The sequence below is a fragment of the Akanthomyces muscarius genome, chromosome 6, assembly GCF_028009165.1.
Source record: "Akanthomyces muscarius strain Ve6 chromosome 6, whole genome shotgun sequence".
NCBI classification, from domain to species: Eukaryota; Fungi; Ascomycota; class Sordariomycetes; order Hypocreales; family Cordycipitaceae; genus Akanthomyces; species Akanthomyces muscarius.
In genome coordinates this window covers 2,780,767-2,794,702 of record NC_079246.1, presented here as the reverse complement: position 1 = coordinate 2,794,702, position 13,936 = coordinate 2,780,767, and the positions used below count along the sequence as shown (strand labels likewise).

General features: G+C 50.0%; 2 protein-coding genes across 2 annotated transcripts; one reads left to right on the top strand and one right to left on the bottom strand.

The window, feature by feature from the left end:
- Positions 1–32: 32 nt before the first annotated feature.
- LMH87_000976 (uncharacterized protein) lies at positions 33–8,202 on the bottom strand (the record flags this gene model as incomplete). The annotated part of the gene is made up of 4 exons (XM_056198974.1): positions 33–581; positions 634–5,889; positions 5,946–8,014; positions 8,064–8,202. The coding sequence occupies 4 exons, from the start codon at positions 8,200–8,202 to the stop codon at positions 33–35; spliced, it is 8,013 nt and encodes a 2,670-aa protein (XP_056055869.1).
- Positions 8,203–9,143: 941 nt separating this feature from the next.
- Positions 9,144–13,860, top strand: LMH87_000975 (uncharacterized protein; the record flags this gene model as incomplete). Its single annotated transcript, XM_056198973.1, has 8 exons — positions 9,144–9,858; positions 9,913–10,585; positions 10,639–11,209; positions 11,263–11,360; positions 11,408–12,393; positions 12,466–13,429; positions 13,483–13,558; positions 13,621–13,860. 8 exons carry the CDS (start codon positions 9,144–9,146, stop codon positions 13,858–13,860), a joined length of 4,323 nt encoding a protein of 1,440 aa, XP_056055868.1.
- Between the last annotated feature and the right edge of the window lie 76 nt (positions 13,861–13,936).

The following is a 13,936-nucleotide window of genomic DNA, read 5'->3' as shown; positions in this document are numbered from 1 at the left end:
TATTTGTATTTTGCCAGGCTCAAATCCTGCTACTATGTAAAACTCTCCCCTTGAATTTCTACCTGTCCAACACTCCAGATTTCACGCTCGTCGTCTTGCTCGTCATTGGAAAGGCCTAGACCGCCTTGTCCGCCTTCAGCCTCTCTTCTTTCACGAGCTTGACTGCCCAGGCGCGTTGCAACTCGCTTGAAGTAGTCAGACATGCTTCTCTTCGCATTTGCTGGCAGGTCTGCTCCGGGTCCAGCCATATACTTGTCAAAAATCCTGCTCTCCTCCTCGACAACGCTGAAGAGCTCCACAAAGGCCGCCTCAGCAGCCAGCTTGACGGGAATTACAAGGTCTCGCACGCTGGAAAATACCGGTGGAGCCAGCAGTGGCACATGAGGACGAACGAGCTCCATGTTTGTTCGGCTCACCGTGCGAATGATGACCAAGGCCAGTCTCCGAGAATCTGCAGGGGAGCCCGGCTGGATAATATCTGAAAGTCTCTCAAAGATACTCTTTGTCGCGTCAAAGTTCTTGGGAGGCGAGGAGAGTAGCAATTTACCAGCCGCCAAGATGTAATTGTCTCCAACAAAGGTCTGGTCACATTTGTTAGAAAAATAGTAACCAAGTAGAAAGTACATAACTTACTGGCTTGGCAGTCATGCCTTTGCATAGGAGGTCAGGGAGTTCCTCCGCCATGGCACTCTGAGCTAATACTTTCGGAGACTCGACCAAGACGGCATTCAACGCAAGTGCCGAGGACAGATTGAAGTTTGACGTGACCACACGGTTGCGTAGTAAGCCTGTTGCAGCTTCCTCGGGTACATTCTTGATTAAAGCGCCAAGAAGTTGTGCGTTGGTAATTGTCATGGAAGCATCGGCTTCGTCAACATCACCATCAATCAATGACAGGATAGCGGTGCGCGAAGCTTGACCCATGTTCGCGCCTGCTCTGCTGATAACCTCGTACAATGCTTTGAGCATTGCCTTCTTGACGCCGGAATCTGTAGTCTTGGACCCAGTAACTAGTTCCGCGATGAGAGGGTCGATTCGCGGAGTATACTTGATCAAAGTTCCGAGTGCCTTGGCGGCTCTTGTGCGCAGAACCTCGCTTGACCCGTCAGCCAAGGACTTGGCAAATGTTCTTTGCAGTTGAGGTAAGAATGGTTTCAAAGCAGTGGGCATCTTCTCCAGCAGATTGTTGAGCGTCAACAAAATAGCAGACTTAACGTCGGTCGACCGTTCAGAAACGACACGAATAAGCGGACCAGTGATTTGTGTGACAAATGGCTTCAAGCTAGCTTCGCTGGTACGGTCAACGATATCCGAAATACCCAGAGCAGCATGCACTCGCTGATCCGCGGTACCGTTCATTAAGCCTTGTAGGAAAATCGGCAGGATAGCGTTGATGCCCTTGGGGAGTTCGAATCCTCGCAGGTTTGCTCCAGCAACTCCGACACGCTGCAGGGTCTGCCGAGTCGAGGGAACAAGAGATTCCATTTCTTCCTTCTTCAGCTTCTTGGTAAATTCGCTCAGGGCGGCCCACGAGGCCTTTACGACTGTAGCATCGCTATCGTCGAAGGAATTGAGCAACGAACGAATGATGTCTTGGTTATATCTCGAGTACTCAACCGTAGATGCAGCGAAGAAGCTTGTCATGTGGCGGGCTGTTGCAGCACGCCACTGGTGATCATCGTGCTTGAGAAGACCCAGAAGAACGTTCATAACAGTGTTCAGTCCATCATATTCGTCAATAGACTGCACGACAGTATCGAACGACTTCTCTAAGTCACAACGCAAATCGTCGTCTCTGCAGTTGATCTCATTTTCAAGCAAAGATGTTATGATATTGGGCAGTCTGCGGTTCATAGCTGTACCAGCGACACGCGAGAGCGATGCCAAGGCCTTTGCGTCGAATGCTGAAATTGGTGGACTTGTCAGCGTTGGGATGAGGTTTGGCAGGATGATATTTGATCTGGTCGTGTCCGTCAAGAGTGTCAACAACGCAGAGAGAGCGTTGTCTGCTTCGCTCTCTGAGCGAAGCAGGTTGAGCAGGTATGGCAGAACTTGGTCAACAGCACGCTTGCCGAAAATATTCTGTAGAGAGTCAAATGCCTCGGCGGCGGCTTCTCGCACTTCGTCATCAGAATCGATGAGCGCGGTTCGCACAACGGCAATAAGCGTCTTGTCATGCTCTTCTAGTGCCTCAGGTGTAGCGGAAGAGATGAGTTCCCTGAGTGCCAGACAAATGCCTTGCTTGGCATCCGAGTCAGTAGACGTCTGGAGGCTCTCGTCCAACGTTGGCAGCAAGCTTGCAAGAACGCCATCTCCAGCCTTTCGAATCAACTCGCCCAGGGCATTGCTGGCAATAACTTTGTGTTCCATGTTGGAACTGCCCAGGCGTCGAATAATTAGGTGGATCAAAGTCGGCACCAGTTCTTTCAGAGTTTTAGGGCTGTGTACCAACGCCTTCCAGACAGAGATGGCAGCAGACCGCACAGCACCAGAAGTATCGCAGCGGCAAACATAAAGCGCGGAGAGAATCTTGTTGCGCTTTTCTTCTCCTAAAGCCTCCTTGAGCGATGCTCCCGCTTCCTTGATAGCTTCGTCATCAGCTTCATCGAATTCAGTATTGGCCTTGATACCAGTGAGGTTGAATAGTAGATCTCCAACAAGCTCGACCGAGCTCAATCGAATTCTGTAGCTATCATCCGCCAAGCCACGTTCCAGCTCTGGCAAGAGAAGGTCGACAGCGCGGACCGCAAAATTTTTGACCAAAAGGCGGCCAGCGCGCAGAGCGGTATCTCGAATTGACTCGACATCGTCAGCGAGGCCAGCAAGAATGGGTGGAACGATACGGCCCAGGTAGTTGGCAAAACTATTGCCAAAGCAAACAGGAAGGAATATGAAGAGAGACATGAACCCTTCTCTGACAGCCGCCTTAGAAGAGTCGACATTTTGCAAGATTGTAGGCAGTGTCTCCTCCAGTCTTGTTGTTCCAAGCCCAGCCAGAACTTCACTTAGAGCTTGAGCAGAGCCAAGGCGGTCGCCAGCACCAGTATCAGACTTCAGTGTCTGCATCAAGCCAGGAATAAGATCAGGAAGAGCATCCTCTCCGAGCTTCTCAACGAGTGAGCCCAATGCTCTGGAAGCCGTCGCTCTTGTTGTGGGGACGGGGTCAACTGCAGCAACTTTCAGGCCGGCAACCAGAATGGGAAGGTGTACAATGATATCTTTCTTCTCGGTCAAATGAGCCAGACTGCCGATAACCTGGGCAGCTTTGCGCTTGGTGTTGGAGCGGTCGCCAAGGCCTCTCTGGAGTATCCTTGTTACCAGAGCGAGAGAAGGTGCATCTAGATAATGCACGAACTGTACTTTGATGAGGGAATCAAGAGCTTCGTCAGTGTATTTGGTAGGGTCGCTCAAAGCTTTCAGGAGAATATCAACCAAGCTCTTGATTTCGGGGTTGTTGATCACCTCACCAAATCGCTTCAAACTCCGGTTTGCCGCTGCACGTACTTCCTTGTGGCTGTCGTTTAACACACCAGTAAGAGGGGGGATAATGTCCGGCAAGCTAGTAGCGAGCTGGTTCGGATCAAGATAGGCCATTGCGCCAAGCAAATCGCAAGCGCCGCGCTTACTTCTCCATTGCTGATCGTCAAGGCCGTTGAGAAGCGTCGGCATGATCTTCTTGACACCATAAGAGCTAAGTTTGCCAAAGCAAGCTTTCGCAGCCGCCAAGCAGGCATCGCGAACATCTCCATTGCTGTCACCAAATCCGCCTAGAAGCTGGGGGACAATTTGGATGACATATGGCTCGAATAATTTTCCAAGAATGGTTGAAAGAAGCTCGAATGCAATAAGTGCCGCTTCTCTTTGCTGTGCGTCCTTTTTGTTGTCCATCGCTGCGTTGAGATTAGATATGATGCGATACTCACGGAGCGATCCGATTCCTCGGCCTTGAACAGCACCGGCCAAGCCATACGCTGCTCCTCTCTGCACCGCGTATTGCTTTGAGTTGAGAAGCTCGTCCATAATTTGCTCGATGTATTTGGATGTCCTCTCAGGGCATGCTTTGATGAGTGGAGGGAGGCATTCCGCAATTGCAAATTGCACGGTCTCGGACGGTGTGCTAAGTGTGGCCAAGAGGCGCTGGATGACAATCGGAATCTTGGCATCTCCGGGTCGAAGATGGCTTGCAAGCGCACCGTAACAAATAATGACGGCTTCGCTCAATCGATCCGCGGCGTCACTGCTCTTGTCTCCATTCTCGAGAGTCGCCTCGAATCGCTTCATCAGATTCTCAACCATGGCCTTGCCGTGGGTATCAATAGCCCGTAGAGCAGCGTCCAACATTTCGCCACGCACATTGCTGTTAACATCGGCAAAGGGGCCAGACTCTATGAGATAAACAAAGAGCGCTTCCAGCTGCGTATTGCTGAGCACAGAAGATAGCTCTTTAAATGTAGTGGCAATGCCCTGTCTGGCTTCCCAGGGATCAGACAGATCCATCTTGATAGGAATGCCATATTCATCAAGCTTCTGCGCTCGTGGCCTGGCAAGATCGATGTACGATGTCTTCAGCTGCGACAGTAGAGGTTCAATAGAGCTCTTCTGTAAGGCGGCTGCTTCAGCAAGCGATCGGGCGGCTGCTCTGCGCAACTGTGCATCTTTGCTCTCCAAGTAGGGCACCAAAGTAGCAATAGCAAATTCCTTAATCGCGAAATCGCTTTCTTCCCAAATCTCGCGGCCAAGCTCTCTGTTTTCTTCCAGGTCATCGTGGCATGCTAGCCATATCTCAGCGGAATATTGCAATTCAGTCATGTCAACATCTGCACTGATTGACTGCAAGATAGTTGTACGGACTGTACCGGAGGGAACAGTCGATCCCTTGGCCAGCACACGCATCTCATCCTGGCTGATGTTGGGAGCAATGCAGCGGCAGATATCTGCAAAACAGTCTTTGATGATCTTGTAGTGTTGCGTGTACCGTTGCATTGCATTCACCAAAGTCGTAATAACCTCGGCACGCGGCAGAGATTCATCCACGCAAACATCAGTGTGGAAAGAAATGACTTCCACAGCCAGGACAACTTGAGCGTCGCGATCATCATCTGTTACGCCAACGCCACCAGTGCGTAAAATATTCAAGAGAAGAGGCAACACGTAGGTGAGTGTAGCAACGTCGAAGGGCCGTTGCTCACCGGCAAATCTGAGTCGGTAAAGGGTTCTTGTTACGAGATCCTCGAGGGACTCTTCACAATAGCTTTCTGGCAAGGCCACCTCGTGGAGTCGCAGCGTAGCAGCACCAATGAAAGGCCGCATGGCTCCGAGTCTTACGGAGATTTTCTCAGAGCACTTCAAGAAGGCTGTTGCGACGACCTCTCCAACGACGAAAGAAGCGCCTTCCTCAATAGCACCAAGCAAAAGCTTGACAGACTGGCCAAGCCACAAAGTAGCATCTGTTGGGGGCCCAGTAGCCAGTGCTTCGATAATACCAATGCCGCGGTTGATCCTGGCTTGCAGCTCTCGAACCGATTCCCGGACGCCAGTTTCTTTCTTCAACTGAGCATTTACTTTCGACGCCTCTTCTGCCGAGAGTTTCTTGCTCTGGGTCTTTCTTTGCTCAATTTGCCTTCGCGCGTCTTGCTCCCAGTCAGCTATATCACCCGCTGCGCTTTTCTTGCTTGGTGCAGCGCTCTTCGCCTTCTTCCCTAGGATATCCACAAAGTATGTCCCTTCGGGTGTTCGCGAAATGGCCATCTCGAGCGGGCCAATAGAGCGAAGGCTGTCAGAGTTCAAATCTCGCCCAATCAGCTCCAGCAGTCGAGGAACAACTACATGCGGGGCGACAAATGCGAGCTCGGCCGCGGCATTGTATGCCGCTTGCTTAACAGTTGCAGGCTGATGCCGAATTATTAGCTTCATCTAATTGAGGATACCAAATTAGTAGGACTTACCTGCTCCGGTGCAGTTCTGGCTCCGATCTCTCCTATCAGAGTATCACGATGTCTGCGCGCCAATTCGCCAGGATCAATTCCCATTCGAATAACGGTATCGATCCAATTGGAGTTTGGAACAAGTTCTGGTCGCGCCAAAACAATCATTGAGCATGCTTGCTCTTCCAATTGGTCTTTGATTTCCGGATCATCCTTCTTTGGCATATCTATGGGATCCAAGGATATCGATCGAAGCACTTTGCCAAAATTTGGGCTTTCCTGCTTCACCTCTTTCTCGCTATTATGTAGCTGGCCAAGGACATTCCACAACCCATCGACAATAAAGTCAGAAATAACGCCGGGTCTTTCTGCGTACAGTTTTGACAGAGCCTGCGCAGCGCTCCTCTGCACGACGGGTCCAACAGAAGGACCAGAAATGAGGTATGCAATGGCTTCGGCCCATGCAAGTGGGGTAGCTTCACTTGTTTCGGCCGTGAGGTGTTCCGATGATGCAGAGAGAGCGCGGAGGAGCCATGTTAGATCTTCCTCGGTAGTGGACTTGTTATAAACTCTCGCGCTTAATAAAATCGGATGCTTGTCTGTGACATTGAGAGCTCTGTCGGTTATGTCTGCTTTGGCCAAGAGTTGTGCCACATTGGAATCCTGATATTGACGTTTGAGCCTATCATGCAGAGCCATGAGAACGTAAGCACCGACTATCAATCCACTCTGCGCAGCCGTTGCAGGATTCAACGCAACCTCTTCAAGAGTAGTTACTAGCTTCGGTATAATGGCTTCAACGCATGAAATGGAGTTGTTTACTGATGGAGCATCAATGTTGCTCCACAAGACCTGCCCTGCAGTCAAGATCCACAGCTTTCTGACGGGCGCCTTTTTGTCTGCAAGACCCTTTGCTAATGCCTCCTGGATAGCTGTAGGAACAGTGCTATCACTTTTCAATATGAAAGCAACTGCTCTGCCTAGAGCTCGAAGCTCAGCAGAGAGCGCTGCCTCGTTGCCCTCTTTTGACGCGACAGCTGCAAGGGCCGTAGAAACAGCTTCCGAGGCAGTGGCGGACAGCGGAATACTCTCAAGCATAGAGGCGTAGAGGATGCGGTGGTCGGCAGAAGCAACCTTGCCCGCTTTCAAGGGGCTGGAAATTTCTTGTATTATGCGGTCGATGCCTTTCTGGTCTTGACAATGCGTAATTGCAACGCAAAAGACGCTGACGGAAGCGTCTCGAATTGATGCATTCGTCGATTTGAGGTTTGAGGTAATTGGCTTGAGAAGACTCTTTTCTAGAGTTTCCGTCATATCGAGCTCTTTCGGAAGTGAGCTGATGAGCGGTTTCAAGACGCCCGTCAGTATGATTTCTGGGGACCGCAGCAGTCCCTTCTCAATGTTTGGCATAATTTCTGCGTTGAGCTCTTCTCGAGTCGCAAACGCGGCGAAGAAGTCGCCTAGGCCATCAGCAATGTGGATGGGTATGGTTACGCGCGAACCGATCACCTCTCTAGTATAAAACTCGTAGTAACTCGACTTCAATGGAGCAAACATTGTTTTCAGCAGAGGAGAGCGAGCGCACACTCCAGCAATGACGCCCAGTATCAAGGAATGCTTGGCTGTAGGCTGTGTTTGCTTTGAAGTCAAGACTTTGATGGCAGCTTCCAGAGCTTTTTTGCCAGTGTTAGGCATGCCAAAGAGCTTTCGAAATGCACGTCGGGTTACAACTAGAGCCGATCGAGCAATACCATGCTTTAACGGATGTTGAAGGCATTTCTCCAATACTCCGGCGTCTGAAAGGAGAATGCCTTCTCCGAAAGTCTCCCATTCGTGAGTCCCGGCGAGATGCTGCATGAGAACGCTGCACCATTCAACCCAGACAAACGCGGTCGATGTAGCAATTGCTTGCTTCTGGCTCTCTTCATGGACAGCTTGGACAATGGAGCCAAGACTATTGGCTTCTGCCTTCGCAGTAGCGAGGGATATCAGGCATCGCTGCACGGCTAATCTCGATTCGCGGTCTTGGTAAATCGGAACGGTAGCGAGGAGGGACTGAAGGACAGTTTGTGTGTCGTCTTGATCGAGCTCTGGAATTGGTTAGCATTCTTGACCAGTCCAGATGCTTCTTTAGCATACTGTAATGTGCAATCGTCTCGTCAAGAGACAGGAGCCGCGCCACACGGGCCGAAGTTGAAGACGAGGCCAGAGTTCTGACCGTGTCGGCAAGATCGAACCCAGATGGAGCGCCTCCGTTGTTGGAAAGTGGTTCAGACATGTCGGCGCAATCGTGTATTGGATGGTTTTAAGAGACCATCTGGGGCAATTAAAGCTACCGGCAGAGCCGAAATCCAGGTTTTCGCGTCGTACAGCCGGTTCGCTCCTGTGGCAATAGCTTGGATACTTGGTGGTGGTGTGGTGTTTTGGGCAGAAAGCGAGGATCCAGGACCCCACGTTGATGATTTTCACCGCCCACTGTCGCTCAAGTCGACAGGCGTCTTTTTGTGCGGGTTTGTTTTTACGAAATGAGAAAGATCATTGAAAAGCATAGCTAGTGCATGCAATTCGAGCAGAGGTCAAAATCTAACTATCAATTTCTCAGTCCTTGATTCTTTAAGTCTCTCTCCACATGCTCGAGTTTTCCTAATTAGGGCTTCTGGCTAGGATTACTCATTGGCTATTTGGCGAGGCCAGCTCGGTCTCGGTATGACTCAACTTTCCAAACAACCCCGTGTATAGGAAAACGAACTACATTCAATACTTCCACTCAGCACTGATCACTGATCACAGTTTGTATTACGATATTACTAGCGACCACTTATATCATCTGTCCATGAAGCGCCGTGCGCAACTTTGACATACACATTTTTTTTTTCTGCGGGGCCACTCTTGCCCAACGTTCGAGTTGGTTGTAACTAGCAGTTTCGAGAACCAAAATTAAAAAGTGACAATACATTCTCATTATGGCTTCGGATTAGGGAAAGGCTTCCCTACTGTAGCCTATGGACTCTCCTACTATACAATATGAAATTCTAGCCATTCATATAGCGACGATTTCCTTGTAATAACTTCAGCGCCTGACGTAGTTGAGCGGTTGTTTGGTGCACTGCGGGCCACTGCTTTTCCCCATTCATTACTCCGTACGCAAAGGCAATCTGTTGCCCCACGTCGTACATTATTCCACCCAGCATCATTGCATTTCTTTGATCATTAGCGATCATGGCTGGCAATAAGAAAAAGAAGAAGCCAGCTGCTAACCCCGCACGAGGCTTCGCGACCACTTCAATTGCAGCGAAACCACGACCTGAAGCGACCGAGCCGGAACCAGCAGCGCCAGCTGGCGCCCCGCCCGATAAAAAAGATGCCCCTCCATCGACCGTTGAAGCAGTCAATGCGGACGGCGACGACACAACGGAAAATCCACTGAGTGCCGAAGAGTTCGAGAAGCAGCTTGAGGAATCCGAGCTACAGCTCTTGGTGGAAAGACTAGCCCAAAAATGCAAACGCGATGCAGCTCGGCAGCGCAACCGACTGGAAACGGATCGGAGGCTGCTTCGAGGTCAAGCAGAGTCTGTCAACAGCATAAAATGGTTTAATACCGAGATCATGGACCATGTTCAGGATCTCATTTCCGGCGAAACTCGATTCTCTGTTTCTAGCTTGTCAACAGAAAGCCATGGTGCTGGCAAGATGCCCTCGGAAGAGGACATGGTTACCCGCCTGTGGACGCTGCAGCTCACGTTGCAATCTGCCGGTTTCCAAGAAAACCGAGTCCGTTCGGCTATAAAACATATTCTCGATATAACACCAAGTATATCTGCCCCTGGCAAAGATTTAATCTGGGGACTGGAAGAGTCCCTTGACTGGCTAGCGCGCGAATGCGACGTGGGTGAATTGCCGGCTTATGAAAACAAGCCGAAGCCGACTTCCAAAGGTAAATGAAACCCGCCATACTCTAAAAGGGCATTATGGCTTATTGTTCGAGTAGGGGAGACACCCAGCGACAGCCCAGTCCCTTCAAGATCCGCAACGCCAAAACCGAATCGTCGAACCGCTGGTAAGGGCACTGATGGACGAGACCGGAAGATGCAATCGCCCATTAAAAAAACTGTTGCCACGTGCGATAGTGATATCGAACCTGATGAGTTGATACCCGAATACGTTGCCACCAAAGCAAAACTGTTAGCTCTCTCCAGAAATCCAACAGCTGACTCCGACGACAACGCGATTATGGTTGCGAAACATGAGGGCAAAATTCACATGATCGAAAACGACGTACTGTTTGATAGGCCCACCGCTGAAATACAATGGCGGGCAAAGAAAATTGTTATGGAACAGCAGTTGGCGGCTACAAGAAAACAAATGGAAGCGGACAATGAAGCTATAGTGCCTATGGAATCCTTGAACTTAGATGTTCCCAGAAAAGATGACGTATACGATGAGGCTGATCGTATTGCTGCCGAAATCCTTGCGCAAAATGAGGAACTAGACGACCTTGGAGGTTTGTTCGACTCTCTGCCACAGAATGAGGTAGACCCCACCACAGGAAAGTCGCAGACCGTCATTAACGCCGCCAATGGTTCAAGATTAATACTCAAGGATTTTGGCAAGTGGACAGGAATAGGACCTCGTCGCATCTTGGAGGAAGCCTGTAGATCCAGGTATATTGACCACCGGCAACTCCCTAGCACTGCATCATGCTAATTCGCGACAGAGACGCTACCGTCAAGATACAGTACAAGTTCGTATCTGAAGCTTCATTCGCAAGCCAGCAAGCATTAGACATCTGGTGGAATAAAGCGCAAGAACTGCCCCAACATGTGCTCACAACAGATGTATCGATAGACCTGTCATCAACCCAGTTCTCTTTTACAATGACAGGAGTCGCTACTCCTGATGCCAAGCAATCCGAGGCATACATTGCTACTGTGGCTTTATTTCACATATTCAGCGCCAATGCGAGAGAAGAAAAGGTCAATCTACGACTACCGCCAACTTGGAAAGATCTCTGGTCGGAGCTCGCGGAAGCCAAGAAAGATCATGCAGATGCTGCAGATCGAACCGTGGTGAAAGAATTACGAAGCTTGGTACGAGAAAGACTAGACCAGGAGTTGGAAGACGGCGTCATCATACAAGGTGCTTTCCGAGGACGTGGAAATGCCAAGCAGCAGTCTGAAGCGACCGAAGGAAACGGCCATCGTACCAAACATGCCAATGGCAATGCTGAGCTGTTGCGAAAGATCTGGGCTGATAAATCTGGCACGTCCAAATACCAATCCATGTTGGTAAGTTTCTTGATTTCTTAGTTACTGGCCATCTACTAATGATTCACCCCAAGGCGTCTCGTATGCAACTCCCTATGTGGAATTTCAAATCCCAGGTTCTACAGGCTGTCGCAACTAACCAAGTTGTCATTGTATGCGGCGAAACTGGATGGTAAGTCTTTTCGCTGCAGAAATGGGACTTGACTAACAATCTCGCAGCGGCAAGAGTACACAAGTCCCGTCATTCGTCCTCGAGAGTGAACTATCCAACGGAAGGCATTGCAAAATTTATTGCACGGAACCACGTCGTATTTCCGCTATCTCACTTGCACGACGTGTTAGTGAAGAGCTGGGTGAGAATCGCAACGACATAGGGACGAATCGCTCGTTGATTGGCTATTCGATACGACTCGAGGCCAATGTTTCAAAAGAAACCAGACTGGTATACGCAACTATTGGTATTGTCATGCGCATGCTGGAAGGCTCAAATGACTTGAAAGAGGTGACACACCTGGTTCTGGACGAAGTCCATGAACGCTCGATTGACAGCGACTTTCTTTTGATTGTTCTAAAGCGCCTGATGGTCAAAAGAAAGGACCTCAAGGTGGTTCTTATGTCTGCCACTGTAGATGCAGATCGCTTTTCTGCATACTTAGGCGGCGCTCCCATCCTTAATGTCCCTGGCCGAACGTTTCCTGTCGAAGTCCGCTATCTCGAGGATGCCATTGAGCTTACTGGCTACACACCTCCGAACTCGGCTGGCGACAAGATGGTAGATTTGGATGACGATGTTGGCGAGGCCGATTCAGATGCCCCGAAGAGTGAGATATCTCAATCCCTCACAGCATATTCCCCCAAGACGCGCAGCACCCTTTCCCAGCTGGACGAGTACCAAATTGAGTTTGATCTCATTGTGCGGCTGATCGCTCGTGTCGCTACGGACGAAAACTTGCAAGTCTACAGCAACGCCATTCTTGTTTTCCTCCCTGGCATCGCTGAAATTCGAACTTTGAATGATATGCTTCTCGGCGATCCAAGATTTGCCAAAGAATGGCTTGTGTATCCTTTGCACTCTACCATTGCAACAGATGACCAAGAGTCTGCATTCTTGATACCTCCTCCTGGCATGCGAAAGATCGTGCTGGCAACGAATATCGCTGAAACCGGTATCACAATTCCAGATGTCACATGTGTGATTGATACCGGTAAGCACCGGGAGATGAGATTCGATGAGCGGAGGCAGCTTTCGAGGTTGATTGACACATTCATCTCAAAAGCCAATGCAAAGCAACGGCGCGGTCGAGCCGGCCGTGTTCAAAAAGGCATATGCTTTCACATGTATACTCAATTCAGGCATAATAGTCTCATGAGCGATCAGCAAACTCCAGAAATGCTTCGTCTGTCGCTTCAGGACCTGGCAATTCGAGTCAAAATTTGCAAGATCGGTGGAATTGAGGATACACTAGGAGATGCACTGGATCCTCCTTCCGCGAAAAACATCCGCCGTGCAATCGACGCTTTGATAGACGTGCGAGCGCTAACTCCGGGCGAAGATTTGACACCGCTGGGGCATCAACTCGCACGTCTCCCGCTGGATGTCTTCCTCGGAAAATTGATCCTTTTCGGTACAGTTTTCAAATGCCTAGACGTGGCCCTCACGGTGGCTGCCATCCTCTCATCCAAATCCCCATTTTCTGCACCATTCGGACAGCGCGCGCAAGCAGACAATGCACGTGCAGCATTCCGAAGAGCTGACTCGGACCTTCTCACGGTCTACAATGCTTACTTGGGATGGAAAAAGACATGCCAGTCAAATAGCGGTATTGGAAAGGAGATGCAGTTCTGCCGCAAGAATTTCCTGAGCCAGCAGACTCTTTCAAATATTGAAGATTTGAAAGGCCAACTCTTGGTGTCCCTCGCAGACTCTGGATTTCTTCCCCTCACCGAAGAGGAGCGCAAAGCCCTTTCACGGCAGCGCTTCCCTGGGGGGCGTGGCCGCCGGCAGCAGCATTTTTTCGAGATCCCTGGTCGAGTGAATATGCACAGCGACAATGACGTGGTTTCCGCTTCAGTAGTCGCTTGGAGCTTTTACCCCAAGCTCTTGGTGCGAGACACACCTGGTATGAAGGGTATGCGAAACATTGGCAATAATCAGTCAATCAGCATACATCCCTCGTCGGTAAACCGCGGGCATTTTGACATCAAGTGGCTCTCATACTACCACATCATGCAATCCAAATCGTACTTCTTGTTACATCCGCTGTTCTTCTTACTCGAGCTAACCTTTGCCCTAGAGTCTATCGAGCTCACGAGACCACGGCAGCAGATCCCTTTGCTATTGCTCTCCTCTGCGGAGATGTTCGAATCGATGTAAGCTACGCCTCAAAACCGGGTATCGTTTGTGTGGTCAGAAGCTAATAGTATGTTTGAAGATGTTCGCTGGCGTCATTGTACTGGACGGGAACAGAGGACGCTTTGCAGTCCCAGATTGGAAGACAATGCTCGCTATCAAAGTCATCCGCACGAGATTGCGAGAGCTTCTCACGCGGTCCTTCAAGCAGCCGGGCAAACTCCCCACTGCTCAACACGAGAAATGGCTTGACGTTTGGCAACGGTTGTTTACACAAGACTTTAACCAGGAAAAGTCTATTGGAGTACTGTCAAAAGCATAGAGATCTAAATGGAACGCTTATCAGAGCGTATCGGCGATATACATGTTGTAGCAGCTTTGCCATGCCGATATTCTGA